The sequence below is a fragment of the Rhinatrema bivittatum genome, chromosome 8, assembly GCF_901001135.1.
Source record: "Rhinatrema bivittatum chromosome 8, aRhiBiv1.1, whole genome shotgun sequence".
NCBI lineage: Eukaryota > Metazoa > Chordata > Amphibia > Gymnophiona > Rhinatrematidae > Rhinatrema > Rhinatrema bivittatum.
This window is the reverse complement of record NC_042622.1, coordinates 61402224-61422394: the sequence shown is the minus strand read 5'-3', so window position 1 is coordinate 61422394 and position 20171 is coordinate 61402224. Positions and strand designations below refer to the sequence as shown.

The 20171-nt window shown below is 44.5% G+C and overlaps 1 protein-coding gene across 3 annotated transcripts in view; it reads left to right on the top strand.

Annotated features, from left to right (window-relative positions):
* The window catches only part of SOGA1 (suppressor of glucose, autophagy associated 1), a 172346-nt gene that overhangs the window by 68217 nt on the left and 83958 nt on the right, over positions 1-20171 (top strand). For 2 of the 3 annotated variants that reach the window (XM_029611715.1, XM_029611714.1), the window contains exons 5-6: positions 2551-3810; positions 19307-19459. In XM_029611715.1, the coding sequence (XP_029467575.1) occupies positions 2551-3810; positions 19307-19459 (1413 nt within the window). The remainder of the gene's footprint in view (positions 1-2550; positions 3811-19306; positions 19460-20171) is intronic. The other variant, XM_029611716.1, reaches the window with a different exon arrangement.

The following is a 20171-nucleotide window of genomic DNA, read 5'->3' as shown; positions in this document are numbered from 1 at the left end:
ACTAATGGAAAAGTATTTCAGGGAGCAATGTGGATCGTAGGGGAAAGCCTGGTTGAAAAGCCATGCTTTAGCTTTTTCCGGGTGCAGGGTTAGTGGTACTTTGTACCAAATTTTTGGTGTGTAATAGCTGAAAGCACAGAGTCTCATGGAGGACAATCTGGCAGCAATCAGGGGGAAGAGAGGAAAGAGTCATTCTGGTGGGCCGGAGTTCCCTTGAGGACGTGAAGGGGACAGAAGCTGAGAGAGGTATTCAGGGCATGGTTTTTTCAAGCATTTGGAGACAAAGCAGAGAGTTTTAAATGTAATCCTGCTTTCTCCTGGGAGCCAGTGAAGATGATGTAGAATAGGTTTGATATGATCAATTGCTATTGCCCCTACAAAATTCTTGCAGCAGTATTTTGTAGGAGCTGGAGGCACTTCAAACTGTATTGTAAGATGGTATCGTATAAGGATTTGCAATAATCAATTTGGCTGGTAATTAACGCATGGATTACAGTAGCATTATAACTGTTATCAAGGAAATTACGTAGTCGACGGATCTGACACAGATATATGAAGGAGGACTTTAGAAATTTTGGGTTCCGTTGTGAGATTTTGGTTGAATTGAAGCCCTAGATTTTGTACCAACTCCTTAGGATATAATGTGGTACCTGCTAGTGAAGAAAGCGATTTTAGGAGACAGCCTTGGCAGTTGAGCCAAAGGAGTTCAGATTTAGATGGGTTTAGTCTTGAGTGTCTGTTTACTAAGCCTTTGGGTTAGAGTACAGTTTAATGTGCAATTGGACGCACGTTTTGGACATGCGTCCATAACCCCCCATTGCAATACGGGGATTAGCATGTCCAAAATGCACGTCCAAATTATTGCATAGCTTATAGCGCTCATCACATGTACATTCCATGTAGATGAGGATATTAGCGAATCCCCCCGATGCCAAAAATTTCCTGCATGGCCAATGTGTCCATTGCAATGTGGCAAATTTTCATGCCGGTCCAAATAAAGCAGATTTAATTAAAAAAAAAATTCTGGATGCCCAATAGACACGCACAAGATTCATGGTCCAGGCTGTGTATCTTGTGCGTGTCTATGCTGGTAGTGGGAGAAAATGGACGCTCATAGATTGAGCGGCCCTTTTCCCAACATGCTTGACAGCCACCTCTCCTGTGCATCCGATGCCGAGGAGGTACTAGGGATGCACAGGAGAGGTGGCTGTCCTAGTGCCTCCTTTTTTGCGCGAACCCTAATTTAAATATTGCATTGTATGCCCAGGAGAGGTGGCTGGGCGCGCATTAGGAAAATGGACACTCAACGCTGAGTGCCCGTTTTTTGCACACAAATATTGCATCGGCCCCTTATTGAGATTGGCAATGGATGAAGTTTGGTCAGATCCCATGTTGATGCAGAGTTGGATGCCCTCCACAAATAGGTGGCACTCAATATTGAAGGGCTGGCTGAGGTCGCGGATAGGATGCATGTAGATGCTGAAAAGGATCGGGAAGAGGACCGAGCCCTGCTCTAAGGCAGAGTGGTTTATCAGCCCATGAAACTAATTGTGTTCTGTTGGCAAGGAATTATTCATAGCACTTTAGGGCGGTGCCATCAATGCCCATGTCAGGAGTTGGTGATCAACTGTATCGAAGGCAGCTGAGAGATCAAGTAGGACAATGAGGGAGATACCACCTCGATCAGCTGGACATTTGCCCTACATTGTTACAAGGTTTTCCTTCCTTTTATCTGTCCCTTTTTTCTCTCTTAATCACTTTGTTGGACAGTACTCGGTCACCACCAGCCTGTCGGCATTGAGCCTGTTGGTACTAGCCTGGCTACTCCATAGCCTATGGTGTTGGTAGGTTGTGCTGCTTTTATCTACCCCTTCTTTTCTTTTTTTTTAAATTGTGAGTGCACAGAGCTTTTAACAGCTCTGGGCACAGACTGATATCCACTGCGCTATTAATATTTTTTCCCATGCCTTCATATAGGCAAACACAACATCAAATTTGGGTCCAACAAGAATTTTAAAAAATAGATGAAACTAACCCAGAGTAACGAAGCGCCATGGAAGCATCTCTCAAATGGTGTCAGTGGGCGAGTAGCACTCACTTTCTCAGATATCACAAAGTGTTTACATGTATAAAAATGAAAAAAATGAAACAAATCTGAAGTTGGTAGCCCGAATTCACTTCAGTGCAGTAAGAAGGTGAGATGGTGAACAATTCTCTCCCCATAGTTTCTGTCAACTCCCCATCCAGCTGTACACTTCATGTGGTTGTGTACTTGTGCGCACACGTTCCTTCCTTCCACCCTGTGAAAAAGAACCTCTTATCCCGTGATAAGAACCTCCTTTTCTATTGCACTTCTGTTATGAAATACACTTTTGTTTGTACCATATGATCTAACCAGAATTGATTTCACTTTATTACATGCAATATAGAAAATGTATAAACATTGTTAGTCAACCTGGACTGACTTGTAGGTTTAAGTATTTATATTAAGAGCCATCTTTCATGTACTTGAGCTGTTTTTGTTAACCTCTCTATCATTTTGGATTTCAGGAAGACAGTGCAGACCTGAAATGTCAGCTGCATTTTGCTAAAGAAGAATCTGCTCTCATGTGTAAAAAACTGACCAAGCTGGCAAAGGAGAATGATAGTATGAAAGAGGAGCTCCTGAAATATGGCTCTTTATATGGAGACCTGGACAGCTCCTTATCCGTTGCAGAGCTGGCCGATTCCCCCCATTCCCGAGAAGCAGAACTGAAAGTCCACCTGAAACTTGTGGAAGAGGAAGCAAATATCTTGAGCCGGAAGATTGTTGAACTGGAGGTTGAAAACCGGGGGCTGAGGGCAGAGATGGATGAGATGAAAGTACAAAGTGACAAAGATCTCATTGGCCAAGGCATTCGAATTGCCCTTCCTTCTGCCAGTTGTGGGGAGTCTGGAGATAACTTTATGGAACTGAGGAGGCATCTCCAGTTTGTTGAGGAAGAAGCAGAGCTCCTACGGCGATCGCTGATGGAACTGGAGGACCAAAATAAGCTGCTAATGAATGAGCTGAATAAATATAAGTCTGAGCATGACCTGGACATAACAATGTCTGAAGACAGCTGCTCTGTGATAAGCGAGCCTTCACAAGAAGAGCTTGCAACTGCCAAGCTCCAAATTAGCGAGCTGAGTGGGAAAGTGAAGAAGCTGCAATATGAGAACCGAGTGCTTCTCTCCAACCTCCAACGCTATGATCTGGCATCCTGCCAGACAACCCGACCCATGATGGAGACAGATGCTGAGGCTGGAGATTCCGCACAGTGCGTTCCTACCTCTTTCTGGAGAGAGATGCCAGTTGGAGGTGGAATTGACTCTAAAGATGACCAAGAGCGGTCACTGAGCAACAGGAACCAGAGGTCTCCAACTATGTGGAACTCCAGCCCAACCCAGGCACTGAAAACAAAAGACTTTGAGAATCTGCTGCGCATCAGGGACCAGACAGGACTCCTCAGCAAAGCTATTGAGATCTTACTTTCTGACATGAATAGATTTACCTCGGGTGTTAAGCTGTGTCTGGATAATGATTGCACCAACCTTATGTTGACTGAAGGAGTTGATAACAAGGAAATTACCATGGACTCCAAGCTGATCAGTGTTGTTTTTCTGAGGCTGGGAGTCTTACAGCAGGAACTGACTGCCTTTATGAGACAGGTGGACACCCTAGGGGACTGGTTGAAGGAACAAATGGAGAATCTGTCATTACTTCCAGCCTCAGGGTCCCAGGACTCCTTCAAGGACTCTTCCAGGAAAGAACATAATGCAGACTTCCAGGTATATTTAAAAAAAAAAACAAAAAACAAAACCTGTTTCTGTATCTTCCTTCACACTGATTATTATTTTATTTATTATATTTACCATGGGCTAGATTTTCAAAGAGCTGCTGAGCGGCAGAGAATCCAGTTAAGTTGAACAGGTTAACTTTGTTCAGATATTCAGCTGCAGGTAACTAGGTAAAGTTGCAACTGTGTATCTGGTTAAATCTAACTACCCCAAATTAGTATGGTTATATGTAAGGCAGCTATTTGTGTGGCTACAGTTAGGGAGACAAATAGAGGAAGTTAGAACTAAAATATCCCGCTAACTGGTTATTTTGAAAATCCTGTCTTGGGCTTGCTCCAACCCAACCCTGGCGATTTTCTATGAACGGATTTTAGTCGGACAAAGGGGAGAGTTGGAGATCTTTAACTAACATAAATTGTTTGCATATTGACCCCATGGCGAGCCCCTCAGGGTGTTATCCTACTTTAACGCAAGCAGCTCCTGACTTTCAATCTAATTCAGTGCATTTGTATCCTGCTAGAATAAGCTCTAGGTTAAAGTCGCGCTGCATGTGATAAAGCAGAAGGATCACTAGGACTCTGTTCTAGTGATCCTTCTGCACTGTAGTTGTCTTGTTTTGCCCGCTATCCTTTGCTGTAATGTTAGCATGCCCCTAAAGCAGAATTTTATATCCCACCCAGATACTGGCTGTGTTAAAATGGCTTCCTATGGCCTGCGCAGGTTTGATTTTATAGCTTAATACACCATTACGAGGTAAAAATAAACTTAAAATGATATTTACTTCTTTGGGAATTGAGGGGTAATGCGTGCCAGGAACTCGTGGATTCGTCCCTGCTGGGCCTGTCTAGAAAATTCACTACCACGGTTCCACAGTTGAGAGAGATGCATTGAGTTGGAAAGCATTTTGCTGCCTGAGGGTGTACGGCATCAGGAACTGCTCCTGCTGTGATTGATGCTCTTGGGGGAGAGCGAGATGGAATCCTCATTAATTTCATTTGAACTCAGCATTTTAGAAGAACAGTGCAATTGATTTCTCCTTCCAGTCTTTTCAACGTGTCCTTTTTCAAGAAGATCTCCTCTGTTTTTCCCATGTGAAGGTCATGCTGTTTAAAGTTGAACCAGATATATACCATAAGAATAGGGGCAAAGTAAAGCACAAGACTTTCTGTCTGCAATGTGTTGACATTTTCTAAGCTTGAAGCAGTTTGCCAGTTCTAACTGTGGCATCTTTGAAAAATTTGGGGAACATTCTGGTATAAAGATTCTTACCACTTGTGACCCAGAGGCGATTGCCAGCCATGACCCAGAGACACTCACACCTTGCGATTCAGAAATTGTCGCCGATTGTGAACTTGGATGGATGCGATTTTGTTGACACTTTCAAAGCACACCTCCTCCAGATGCTCCGCTTTTGCCTACTGTGGCTGCTGTCTCACATTTCTAAAGCGCTCCTAGACATATGCAGCACTGCACAGATGCACATAAGAGAGGGTCCCTGATCCTTACTGTCCAGTCAGACAGGCGAGTCTGTGGGAAGTGTATTTATTGTACAGAAATGGTTAGGATTTGAAAGCTGCTACAAAAAGGTGAGATTTTGGACCGGATTTAAATATGGGCAGAGATACGCCGACTCAGGAAGTTTATTCCAGGCATACAGCGCAGCAAGGTGGAAAGTGCAGCACCAGGAGTTGGCGGTGGAGAAGGGCACAGATAAGAGTGACTTGCTTAATGAACAGAGTTCACGAGGAAGGGTGTAGGGGGAGAGAAAAGAAGATAGATAACCAGGAGCTGCAGAGTGAATACATTTGTAGGCAAGTACAAGAAGCTTGAACTATATACAGAAGTGGACGGGAGCCAGTGTAGCGACTTGAGAAGAGGGATTACAAGGACATAGGGACGTTGAAAGAAAATAAGTCATGCAGCTTAATTTTGAATAGATTGCAGTTGAGAACAACAGTTCAGTGGGAGGCCCAGGATGAGCAGTTTGCAATAGTCTCAGTGAGAGGTGATAAAAGGGTGGTGAAGCATTTTGATAGTATGCTCAGAAAGGAAAGGACGGATTTTAGCGACTTTAGAGAGGAAAAAATGATATACTTTAGCAGTGTTGAATGCGTGCGGAGAAGGAGGAAATGGCATTAAAGGTGACCCCCAAGGCTACAGGCCAAGGGAATCGGAAGGATGAGAACGCCGTCCATAGAGACAGAAAAAGAGGGGAGAGAATGGAAGGCATTTTCTTTTATGTGATCTTTACCAGTGCCTTTGGGTTTTCGATAAAACATAAGAAATACTTGCTGATCCATCAAACCCTATTTCAAAAAGAGATCTCCACCAAGTGTATATCTTATACCAAACAAAACCCCTTCACCTGGCACTTATATTTATTTAGGGTATTCTCTGCTGCCTTACTCAAGGTTTATACTTCAGTTGAATTTAAATTTAAATTTAATAAAGGAGTGCAGGGGATGGTTCATATATTAATGGGCTACCCCTTCGGTGCCATTGTTGTTCTAATCATAAACACACCCTCCAGTCTCCATTCTTTTTATTCAAAATATGTTTTTCTTAAAAATCTCATGAGATGGGCTACAGAGAAACCCCTCTTTTTTTATTTTTACTTTATATTATTTAAACTTCAATTTTGTGTCCATATATTTTTCTTCGTGTGAAACACACTTTAACCATTCATTCAACCGTCGGATATATGACTAATATACTTAGCTTTGAAATGTCTCGAACAATCCCGACTTGCGCAAGTTTCGACAGACGCTGTCTTCCTCAGGGTTTAGACACCAAAAGTAGTCCAAAAAAACTTCTTTATTTGAGTGGAGACATACATGTAAGAATACATGTCTCCACTCAAATAAAGAGGTTTTTTTGGACTACTTTTTGTGTCTAATCTGTATTGTTGCCCAAACGGCATTTTTAGACAACCTACCCTCCTTTTCATCAGTTCCTCAGGGTTTATTCATCCTCATATCATCCTTTTTCATAAAGTTATTTCTTCTATGACTCTTCGGTGCTCAAACAAACCTCCGTGTTATACTGATCCTGAATTTAAATTCAATTGAAGTATAAGCCTTGAGCAAGGCAGCAGAGAATACCCTAAATAAATATAAGTACCAGGTGAAGGGGTTTTGTTTGATCCATCAAACCCAGCATCCTGTCTCTGATGGTGGCCAATGCAGATTACTTGGAAGCACCTGACAGATCCTAATAGGAAAGTCCGTTCCAGATGGAGACACCCAACTCTATCTGACTTATTAATGGACCCGTCCTCCAAAAACTTGTCTGATCCTTTTTTAAACCCTGCTACCAGCCTTGACCAACATTCTCAGGTCACAAATTCCATAGTTTAATTGTGCATTGACTGAAAAACTGCTTTCTTAAATTTGTTTTAAATTGGCTCGAGTTTGTTTTATGGAAAGTCCCCCTAGGGTAAATAACCGTTCCCTATTAACTTGTTCCTCATGATGCATAGTTGTGTAAACCTCTGTAATAAGCCCTCTCAGTTCTCTTTTATTCAAGCTGTAGAGCCCTAATTTGTTTAGCCTTTCTTCATAAGGAAGCTGTTCATCCAGGTCCTAATATGGAAGCCAGCATAGAGAGGGTAATTTTATAACATTGTGGGTAACTTATCCAAAAGTCATGCACATGTTTACCTTGAAAATTCTGCCAAAGTATGCGCACACTTACATTTGCTCTTTGCAACTGGTAATCTGTGCTTGTGAATTTACATTCATGCCTTTAAAAATCAAAAGTAAATACTAATGCCACCCCCAACTCCTCCCGTCCCCCTCAAAACCTTTTCTTTTTTTTCTGCGTGTCAAAGTATATGCGGAATCGGGATATGTGTGTGCTTTAACGTACACAGATCGTGGGCAGTTTTGTAACAAAGCCATTTACGTGCTTAAACCTGGTTTTGTTCATGTAAATGGCTTTAAAAAGGTCACCCCCATAGTTGTTTTTCCCTAGGTTCATTACTATGCACCTGTCCACTTTAAATTTCATCTGCCTCTTAGATACCCAGTTCACCAATCTTGCCAGGTCCTCCTGCAGTTCCTCACAATCCGCTTGTACTTTCATTGCTTTTCTCTGAAAATTGTGTTCACCTCGCTCTTTGCTGCCTTTTCCAGATCGTTTATGAATGTCTTCAATACTGCTGGTCCCTGTACAGATCCCTGGGGCACTCCACTATTTGTTTCTCTCCATTGGGGAAACTGACCATTTAGATCTACTCTTTCCTATCTTTTGAGCAGTTACCAATCCACAATAGGACGCTGCCTCCTAGCCCCTTGACATTTTAGTTTCCTGAGGAGCCTCTCATGTGGGATTTTCCCGAGTGCCTTTTGAAAATCTAGATGCACCGTATAATAAACCAGCTCGCCCTTATCAAAAGGCTTGTTACACTTTCACAAAGGTCTAATAGATCGGTAAGGCACGGCTTCCCTTTGCTAAAAGCCTGTCTGCTCTTTCCCATTAAGCCATGCATCCAGTAAGTTTGTTCTTAACTCTGTCATTTACCATTTTGCTGCTGATTTCAAGGTACCAAAGCGATGTGATTAGGTAGTGGCCAGAGCCAGGGAGATGCTAGGGTGCAGAAGAAGATATATCACCAGTAGAGAAAAGGATTATTATATCCAGTTCTGGAGATCATACCTCTGAAAGGATAGTTGCTAGCTTTCGGTTGCCTTAGGGGTTTTTTTTTGGGCGGGGGTGGGGTGAAATGACTGGGGCCGGGAGGGTTAGGATTGACTTAATGGGAGGAGAGGGCAGGGGATGGGTGGATGGGACCAGAGTTAAGTAATTTTTAACAATCGGGGGGGCCATTGGCCCAGTAGGCCTTCATGCTTTTCACTCTTTGTGTGTGTGTGTGTGTGTGTGTGTGTATGGTCATTTAGACTATATTCTTTGAATAGAGCCAGTTCATTTTAAATTATCTGGTAATAGGTACCTGGATAACTTTGAAACCTTACAGGTGATATTCAAGCATGGCCAGTTAGGTTTCAAAGTTATCCCGGTAGGTTTTCCCAGATAACATCATTTGGTGATGAATATCCCGGCTCATTTTTCCGGGTTTTTGAAAATTCACCTCTTAGAAAGTCCACCAAACAAATATATAGGGAGGGTAATTTCACAACAGCCTGCACAGTGGTAAAAGACAGGCAGGCTTTACTAAGGATTTTGGAAGTGAACTTACGCGCATAGGTTCGCTCTGAAAGTGCTCGAAAATTGACTGAATATGCATACAGTTAACACCCACTCCAAGCAAGGTGTAACTTGCGTGGGGTAATATAGGCGTACTCTTTCTAAAGTTGAAAAGTATGGGCGTGAGTGTCAACTTCAGCCCAACTCTGCCCCCCCAGAATGCCTCTGCTTAGTTGGCATAAATGTACATGCAAAACCGGGTTACATGCGCAACTTCACATGCTCTGATCGATTCTCAGAAGCCAATTTATGCACGTAAACCCTTTTGACAGTTACCCCCATAAAGCTATAAATATAACCAAATAGCCAATAAAATTCCAGTTATAAACAAAAATTCAAAATACTGAATAAATTAAAACTGAATCAATACAGTAGCATAACCATTACTTACAGGAGAAGAAAAGGGGAATAAAAATGAATCAAGGCTAAAAAATCAAAAGAAAACTGGCAAATGAAAGTGCAAATGTACCCTTAAAAAGTCACAGCTTTAATTGCCTTCTAAGATCCAGGTAAAGAGAGAGCCAATTCCAGTACAAGGAAGGCTCGCTCCCAGGTACCTGTCGAACGACATTCCTTCAGAGCAGGAATGCTGAGATGGACTTCTTGGGCAGACTTCAGTACCCTCCCAGGTGTATTCAGGAAAGGTGGCCCAGCCTCGTAAAGGGTCTTAAAGGTCAAAAGAAGACATTTAAAGTGAATAGAGGTAGCCAGTGGAGATCCTGAAGACCTAGGGGTAACATGATCCCTCAGACCACCCTGTCACTACCCATGCTGCTGCATTTTGGACAGCATTGCAACAATCAGCTTGTGAATCGATAGCATGCATTGTTCTTTTAAAATCAGGCAGGCCTTAAATAGGGGCTGAAAGCTATTTTCAAAGAAAGAGTTGCTGTGCCCCCAGTCTCTGTAGATTGGAGCTGCCCAGGCGCTTTCTAATCGACTCCCCTGCTGAGTCTGCTCCTGCCACAGCTCTATATAGTGAATGTTGGAGCACTGTGGAGGTGGGAACAAGAGTTACCAAACCATGGGAAAAATAACCTTTTATGAACAACTTTTCAGTTAAAATCTTTTTTTTTTTTTTTTGGGAGTGTTCAATGCTCTATTTTTGTGCCAAAAACCTGGAGGGCCATTTCAACATGACTGATGTTTTTATGAGAAAGTTTCATCCTTCTTTATTGTGCCCCTTTGCTTTAAAAAAAATAAGCCAGCATGTGAAAAGGATACTGCCTGTGCAAGTGTTCTGCATGTTCAGGATACGATCTGCTCTAATTACGAGTTTAAATCGCCTTTTATACATGTTTTACTGTAAAGGAAAAATGGAATACAAATATTGTGATATGTACTTTCTCACAGGACAAGCAGGATGGTTGTCCTCACAAATGGGTGACATCGAGGATGGAGCCCACCACGGAAAACTTCTGTCAAAGTTTAAACAGAACTTTGACTGGCCCCTACTGGGCATGCCCAGCAAGGCACTGACCCTGCAGCCAGCAGGGGTCTCCCTTCAGTCTTCTTTTTTCCGCGCAGCAGCTGCCACGCGGTGAAAGGAGCTCTCTTACCACGTTCCTGACAGGAATTCGGTTTTTTCTTTCCGAAGAAAATTTGCCCCTCAGGGGTCTCCCTTCGACAAATTTTTGTCACCTCCGCGAAAGCCGGTAAGTTTTTTGCCGATTTTCATCGACTGCCGTCGATTTTGGCCCTAGAGGCCTGTTGGCACTTACCAATCCCGCGGCTAAATTTGGCCCTAGGCCATGGCGACGGGGTTCCGTCGTTGTCCGGATTGCACCCGGACTATGTCAATCACAGATCCCCATCGGGTCTGTGTTCTATGTTTGGGAAGTGAGCATGATGTCCTGACTTGCACTAAATGTGCCCTAATGACACCTAAGGGTCGTAAAGCCAGGATGGAGAAGATGGGGCTCCTCTTCCATGCACCCACCCCAACGCCATCGATAGCATCGACGTCATCGGAACTGGCACCGTCGAAGTTGCACCACCATCGTCAACCCTCCGGTGACCGTCCTCCACCGATGACTTCTCGGCCGTCGACTCCTGTCCCCTCCCCGGATGGGCGAGGAGATCGGAAGGATAAGCATCGCCATCGACGGCACAAGTCTCGGCCCGTCGAGGATCCACAACCATCGACCTCTGAACAGGCCGAGCCACCGACGAAAAAGCCTCGGTCAGACCTGGCACCGTCCACGTCTCGTTCGCAGGCACCGAGGAAACCCTCACCCTCCCGGGGTGCGGGGGCCGTGATCCCACCGGTTACGGTGGTACTTCCGGCCCTGCCTCAGCCTCCCTCTCCCGTCGAGCCGGGTATGGTTACCCCTGGTCTCCGGGCAGAACTGGACCGGCTGGTCCAGGAGGCCATCGAGAATGCGATGCGAAGATTCCAGCCTCCACCGGCACCGCCTCCGGCACCGATTCCGGCACCGCCTCAGGCACCGACCTCAGCACCGACTCTGCCACCGAGGAGGGAACCGACCACCGAGCCTCTAGTGGAAGCGTTGGCACCGATACTAAATCGTATGGAGGCACTCATGCGAGCCCTTCCATCGGTGATTCCAGTAGCACCGACTACACCATCATCTCCGGAAGGACATTCATCGACAGGAGAAACACCGTTCCGGATTCCCCCGTCCGGTGTCGTTCCATCGGTGCCTTCACATACCTTTCCACCGATTTATCCTTCGGCTCCATCGATTCCAAGATCGGCACCGATTCCATCGGTAGCCCCGAAGCCCTCGATGCCGTTCACAGTTCCGCTTGCAGCACCGATTCCATCGATGCCTTTGGATCCTCTACCAGGTCCTTCAGGACTGCAAGCCCTACATGATCCTTATGATACCTGGGGTGATGATACATCTTCAGATACAGATTTACCATCCCCACCATCTCCTACAGAGAGTAGAAAACGATCTCCTCCTGAAGATCTCTCCTTTATAAATTTTGTAAAGGAGATGTCAGAAATTGTGCCTTTTCAGCTGCAATCTGAGACCGATGACAGGCACCAAATGATGGAGCTGCTCCAATTTCTGGATGCCCCAAAAATTATCGCTTCCATCCCCATTCACCAGGTATTTCTGGATCTTTTAAAGAAAAACTGGGAATCACCTTCATCTGTGTCGCCAGTTAATAAAAAAGCTGACTCAACATACCTCGTTCAGTCAGCACCAGGATTTCAGAAGTCTCAACTGGATCATCGCTCTGTTGTAGTTGAGTCTGCGCAAAAGAAGGCCAAGCGCCTAAAACCACACTCTTCCACTCCCCCTATCAAGGACAACAAATTCCTTGATAGTGTGGGAAGGAAAGTGTATCATGGGGCTATGTTGATATCTCGCATAGTTTCATACCAACTTTATATGACTCAATACAACAGAGCTATCCTTAAACAGATGCAGGACTACGCTGACACATTACCGGACCAATACCAGCCACAGCTTCAAGCCCTCCTTCACAAAGGATTTGAAGCTGGGAAGCACGAGATCAGAACGGCCTACGATATCTTCGATGCTTCCACGAAAGTCTCAGCTACTGCCATCTCAGCCAGACGTTGGGCTTGGTTAAAATCATCCAACCTTCGCCCAGAGGTCCAGGATCGTCTAGCCGATTTACCCTGCTTGGGGGACAATCTGTTCGGAGAACAGATTCAACAGATTGTGGCGGAATTGAAGGATCACCACGAGACGTTGAAACAACTTTCGTCTGTTCCATCTGAGGTATCCTCCAAACCACCACCTAAGAAGGACTCTAAAAAGTCATTCTTTCGGCCACGTCGTTATTACCCTCCGTCGACTAGGCCTCGTCCGGCTCGATCCTCCACCAGACCTCAGCTACGCCAACCTCGGAAACAAAGACCTGCTGTAGCCCCACCTCCCGGGCCTGCGGCAGGCCTTTGACTTCCCGACACGGAGCACATGCCATATCCCACTCCCCCACATCCCTGTGGGGGGTCGTCTGTGCCACTTTTTACAGCATTGGATACGGATTACCTCAGACCAGTGGGTGCTGGCAATTATCGCACAGGGTTACCACCTCAATTTCATAACTCTTCCGACAGACTCCCCGCCTCTTCAAGCGTGGAGTCTATCCAGCCACTTCACTCAATTACAACAGGAAGTATCCCTCCTTTTGCAATCAAATGCTATAGAACCTGTCCCTCCCTCTCAACGAGGCAAGGGATTTTACTCCAGGTACTTCCTAATTCCAAAGAAGTCAGGAGGGCTACGTCCAATTTTGGACCTTCGGGCCCTCAACAAGTACCTTCAAAAAGAAAAGTTCAAGATGGTAACCCTGGGCACGTTACTCCCTCTGCTGCAAAAAGGGGATTGGCTATGCTCCCTCGACCTCAAGGAAGCTTATACCCATATTGCGATAACACAATCCCATCGCAAATATCTGCGGTTTCTAGCAGGCCGCGACCATTATCAATACCGAGTACTGCCTTTCGGTCTGGCATCTGCTCCACGAGTCTTCACCAAATGCCTCGTAGTTGTAGCAGCATTCCTCAGGAAGGAAGGTGTCCACGTATACCCCTATCTGGACGATTGGCTAATCAGGGCCTCCACCCCTCAGATTGCCCGGTCCTCCCTACAATTGACAATCAACACACTCCTTTCCTTAGGGTTTCTTGTCAATTATGAGAAATCTTGCTTCGTCCCATCTCAAACCTTATCTTTCATTGGGGCAGACTTGGACACCTTACAGGCAAAGGCCTACCTTCCGCTTCAACGGGTCCAAACTCTCATGTCCCTAGCTCACCAGCTCCAGTCTCAAGACACGGCCACGGCTCGCCAGTTCCTCATTCTCCTAGGACACATGGCATCCTCGGTTCAAGTCACTCCCATGACCCGACTAGCCATGAGAGTAACACAATGGACTCTACGACACCAATGGATTCAAGCTTTTCAGCCTCTGTCCTCCATAGTCACAGTCACACAAGCGCTGCGCCTATCCTTAACCTGGTGGACGACTCAGGTCAACCTCCTTCAGGGCTTACCCTTTCTTCCACCGGATCCGCAAGTAATCCTAACCACCGACGCTTCTCACATCGGTTGGGGAGCCCATGTGGACAACTTTCAAACCCAAGGGTTATGGTCCAACGAGGAAGCCGAACACCAGATCAATTTCCTGGAACTTCGAGCAATCCGCTATGCGCTCCGCACTTTCAAAGATCATCTCTTTCATCAGATAATCTTAATCCAGACGGACAACCAAGTGGCCATGTGGTACATAAACAAGCAGGGAGGCACAGGCTCCTTCCTTCTGTGTCAGGAAGCTGCGCAGATCTGGGCGGAAGCCCTCTCCCACTCCATGTACCTCAGGGCCACTTACCTGCCGGGAGTAGACAATGTATTGGCAGACCGGCTGAGCCGTGTCTTCCGACCGCACGAGTGGTCACTCGATCCTCTGATAGCGACCTCTCTGTTTCACAAGTGGGGTTCTCCCCGCATAGACCTCTTTGCGTCCCCTCAGAACCACAAAGTGGACGATTACTGCTCTCTCATTCGGAGCCAGAACTCTCGGCCGAGGGATGCATTCTCCCTCAAGTGGACAACCGGTCTGCTCTACGCATTCCCCCCACTTCCTCTTGTGTCAAAGACTCTCGTGAAGCTACGCCAGGACGGAGGAACCATGATCCTGATAGCACCTTACTGGCCACGCCAAGTATGGTTTCCAATACTCCAGGATCTCTCCATCCGCAGGCACATTCCTCTGGGAAAGGACCCGCATCTGCTCACTCAAAACGACGGATGCCTCCTCCATCCCAACCTCCAAGCCTTGTCCCTGACGGCATGGATGTTGAAAGGTTAGTCCTTCAGCCTTTCAACCTTTCAGATTCCGTTTCTCGAGTCCTGATAGCTTCACGAAAGCCTTCCACAAGAAAGTCTTACTCATACAAATGGAAAAGGTACACATCATGGTGCACTTCTCAGTCCCTTGATCCCCTTTCCTGTCCAATTTCCAAATTCTTGGACTATTTATGGCATCTCTCTGAATCAGGTCTTAAAACCTCTTCCATTAGGATGCATGTCAGTGCGGTAGCCGCCTTCCATAAAGGTGTACAGGGTGTCCCTATTTCAGTACAACCCCTAGTAACACGTTTTCTTAAAGGCTTGCTCCATCTGAAGCCACCCTTACGGCCTCCGGCCCCATCCTGGGACCTTAATCTGGTTCTTGGTCGTCTAATGAAACCTCCTTTCGAACCTCTGCACTCCTGTGAGTTAAAGTATCTCACATGGAAAGTGTTATTCCTTTTGGCTATCACTTCAGCTCGCAGGGTTAGTGAATTACAGGCCCTAGTTACCTATCCGCCTTACACTAAACTCCTGCAGGACCGGGCGGTACTCCGCACTCACCCTAAATTTTAACTAAGGTAGTTTCTGAGTTTCATATCAATCAATCCATAATACTACCTATCTTTTTTCCCAGGCCCCACTCCAACTCCGGGGAACAAACTCTGCATACCCTAGACTGTAAACGAGCTCTAGCTTTTTATCTAGACCGTACAGTTGCTCACAGGAAGAGCACTCAATTATTTGTCTCTTTCCATCCTAACAAGTTAGGACAACCTGTGGGTAAGCAGGCTCTTTCCTCCTGGTTGGCGGACTCCATTGCTTTCTGCTATGAGCAAGCGGGCATTCCTTTTCAAGACCGTGTCAAAGCACACTCTGTGAGGGCCATGGCTACGTCAGTGGCACACCTTCGATCGGTGCCGCTTCCTGACATCTGCAGGGCTGCAACCTGGAGTTCTCTCCATACCTTTGCAGCCCACTATTGTTTGGACAAAGCTGGAAGACAGGACTCCATCTTCGGCCAATCTGTCTTGCGTAACCTTTTTCCAACGTGATGTACCAACACCCTTCCACCTTCCCGGTAGGGTGCGGATGCCCTTTACCAAATTCCACCCCAGTTGTAGTGCCTGTTGCACGTCGTTGGGTGCATTTGGTGCAAGTCAGGACATCCTCAGCTCGGTACTCACCCATTTGTGAGGACAACCATCCTGCTTGTCCTGTGAGAAAGCAAATGTTGCTTACCTGATGTAACAGGTGTTCTCACAGGACAGCAGGATGTTAGTCCTCACGAAACCCGCCCGCCACCCCGCGGTGTTGGGTTTGTTTTGTTTTTACTTTCTAGGCACTGCCTGTAGCTTTGAACATCAGACTGAAGGGAGACCCCTGCTGGCTGCAGGGTCAGTGCCTTGCTGGGCATGCCCAGTAGGGGCCAGTCAAAGTTCTGTTTAAACTTTGACAGAAGTTTTCCGTGGTGGGCTCCATCCTCGATGTCACCCATTTGTGAGGACTAACATCCTGCTGTCCTGTGAGAACACCTGTTACATCAGGTAAGCAACATTTGCTTTTTCAGCTAACATTTTCTGATAGTGACTTGATAGAACTTGGTAGCATAACATGCATGCAGCTGTAGATTTTAATCTTGATATACAGTTGTGTGCAAAAGTTTAGGTGTCCGTGGTCAAAATTTTGTTTCAATGAATCTCTAAGTGAACAGAAGATGACACAGCCTCTACATGTGTTTTTTCATGCTCTTGTTCTTTGTGAATTTACAAAGTTAAATATGACATTTTTCTGCAATTTTTAATGCATAATTATTTATTTGCTGATTTTAAAATATTGCATAAAAGCGGGATACATATTTAGTCACTGGATAGCAAAGTTTGCTGGATAAACATATCTGGCTAATTTTGGAGGTATATTCATTTATGCAGCCGCAATATTGAATATAGCTGGCTATTTTAAAGTTAGCTGCCTAAGTTTAGAACTGCTGTTTGGCATGACCAGACTTTGCCGGATAAGATATCCAGCTAAAATTTATCCAGATAAGTGCCCATATATTCATTTAGCCAGGAAACTAGTGACTTATCTTATTAAATGCCTGTGAATATGGACCTCACGGTGAATATGGCATGTGCAAAGTTTGAACACCCTTGCAGTTAGTACTTTGTTACACCCCTTTGGCAGAAAGAACAGCTTTCAGATATTATCCGTAGTAGCTAAGAGTCTTTCTCTTCTTGATTTTTTAACTTTTTTCTTCACTCTTCCTTGCAGAACCCTTCTAGCTCAGGCATAATCTCAGGTCTCTGTGAATGCACTCCCCACAGATTTTCAATAATAGTCAAATCTGGGGACTGTGAAGGCCATTCCAAAACCTTCATTTTTCTTTTCTGCAAGTACTTAATGATTAATTTTCAGGTATGTTTCAGATCATTGTCTTGCTGACATAACAAATGTCTTTTCTTCAATTTCTTCACAGTCTGTGGGACATTAGTTTCTAGAATATGTTGCTATTTACTTTAATCCATTTCTCCTTTCATCTGTACAATATTTCCTGTTCCACTGGCTTCCACACAACCCCAAAGCATAATAGATCCACCTGCATGCTTAACAGTTGGCAAGGTGCTTTTTTCTCCAAATATATCTTGTGTGGTTGTAGCTGAATAGTTCAGTTTTCATTTCATCAGTCCAAAGCAAATGTTTCAGGCTTTGTTTTACACATCTTAGATGATGCCTTTTGTGATGAGTTCATAGAAAATGTTTCTTTCTGATAAATGTAGATCATTGTTGTGTATGCAACACTGTTCTGTAGACAACTATGACCAATGTCAGCAGGTCATTTGCAGATCTAACCAGTTTTCAGGCAGTTCTATCAGAGATATTTCTTAAGTCTTCCAGATCTTGCCTTGACTTCAACAGTTTTATGTAACTTCCATTTTTTAACAGTTGAAATTACTAGCTGGAAGCCTTCAGAAATGTTTATTATAGCTTTCCCCTGCTTTGGAAGAGTAAATTATCTTTATTTTCAGTTCTCAGAGAACTGCTGCTTCGAGGAACTCATGGTTGTTAAAGCAGATAGAACAACAATCACAAGGTGAGAGATTAGAAGGGTCAGAGAATTTGTTCAACCATGGAATTGTTTTCACCTTTTAATTGAATGCCTAACAAGCCAATCAACTTTTTGGGCTTTATTAACAACTTTTTAAAAAAAAAGTAGTAATGATTCAACTGGAAGGATGTTCAGACATTTGCACACGCTATTTTCACTGTTTATTATTTTCAATCTGTTAAAATCAGCAAATAAATAGTAATTTTGCATTAAACATTGCAGAAAGATGTTGGGTTTAACTCTGTATCAATACTCAAAATAATAAATCCAGATAATGCCAGACACTTATATGATCAATACTAAATTATAAAAAAGTCTAGCTAGAGAATGAGAAGATTGTATGTGTTAGAACTGGGGAAACCTCATAAAGTGCCAATAATGGGCTATATGAAAATGCCTCTATGGCTACTTAATCCAACTCCAACTTAGTGGTTGTTAGAGAAAGGTTATAATCATTGGTAAACCCCAGAAATGCAAGATGCTCAATGTATAATTGTGATGGCTATCTTGACAGTCCAGTGCAACTATAGTGGTATACAAAACACTGATGTTATACCACTCAAGACTCACAGTTCTGACGCAAAGATGCTGTATTCAAAGCTTCATGCAATAAGTCTTTTGATCCCAACACTGCAATGTTTCGAGTAGATTCTCTTCATCTGGGAGTAACTTTTAAGAATGGATTGTATATATATATGTCTTAGCTGTGAAAATATACTCAAAGAATGATGGCAAATCTGCTCCTTCATTCAGATGTTGTGCTTACGCTGAAAATGTAGCGATGCTGTTTTCTAGGTCAAAGTGCTTCTTCCTCTCTCGGAATGCGCGATTGTGATCAGTTCATATCGCTGCTATGGCATCATGAAGAGGATGTATCAGCTTCTGTTCACGTAGAGATTCATTGAAACATACAATTTGACTAGGAATGCCTAAACTTTTGCATATAACTATATATATTTTTTTTAATAGAAGAGAGAAGTTTCTGAAACTTGGTTATGAAATGACAAAAGTCGAAAAGTCCCAAAAGCACACCCTGATTTGTTTCAAGTTCTATTTTCCTGCATGCCGTCCATTCCTATAGCCCTTCCCCGATCCCCAATCACTGCATGGGCACCATAACTGGTGTTTGCACATTTTTTCCCTTCTTTCTCTCTCATCTTCTCTGAAACAATCCAGCCCCTGTGTCTCCTCATTGTGTGTTTTCTTTTGTTTACCTTTCTCTCTTATGCCATGGTGACAAAGCTCTTCTTTGTCTACATTCTTTTCTTTGTCTTGTAGTTTGTTGCTGTTCGAGAGACCCATTGTTTTGTTCTTTCTGTTTTTTCTTTTCCTCCCCTTCTCTTTTGTTCTGTTCTCATTCACTTGCCCGTGCATGCAGCTGCCTGACTTTAGGGATCTTCACGAGTGGGACGTGCAAGTGAACCAAACCTCAGAACAGCACAGAAGCAACAACACCATGGACCAAAATGAGGAACTCACCCAAAGCTACAAGACACACAGACCCAATGATGACGACTCCTATGCTGCTGAAGTAAGTTAGAGCTCCACTCATGGCTCTATATGTGGCTTTCCTATAACAAGACTCCTCTGTGACCTCCCCTGAAATTAGTGATTACAGAATGAAGCGGGAGGGGGAGGCTGTAAAATACATGCCCAGAGTTGCATTGACAAATGGCTGATGACCTTCCTCATGGGAGCTGTGACATCTGCCTAGCTACCTGTACTTGTGACCCGGATTGGCCACTGTTGGAAACAGGATACTAGTTTGATGGACCTTTGGTCTGACCCAGTATGGCAAGTCTTATGCTTTTACCTACACCACTGAAACAAGTGTCAATGGTTGGCAAAACCTGATACCATGCTGGGCACTGTTCATAGAGAGGCCAAGGGTGGCATGTACATGGCGACTGAGTTCTCTTCTCACTGCTGGAGATCATCTTTCTAGAACAGGCTTGAAATATGCTGGCACTGGGCAGAGAGGGAAAAAGTCTAATTTTGAATATGCAGAAAAAGAGGGCTCTGTGAATAACACTCATCACAAAAATTCCAATTAGAACGTTGTGAGGGTAGCTTTATAATCGTGCACATAGGGATAAAGGCTGCACAGAATGTTTACATGCAGACTTTAGACCAGATTTTCAAAGCAAAGTTACACCAAAGGCTAAGTGCGCCCAACTTGGACCTATCTCTAAGCAGCACAATTACAGGAGAATTCTCCAAAGGCCTTGGCACTACCAACATAT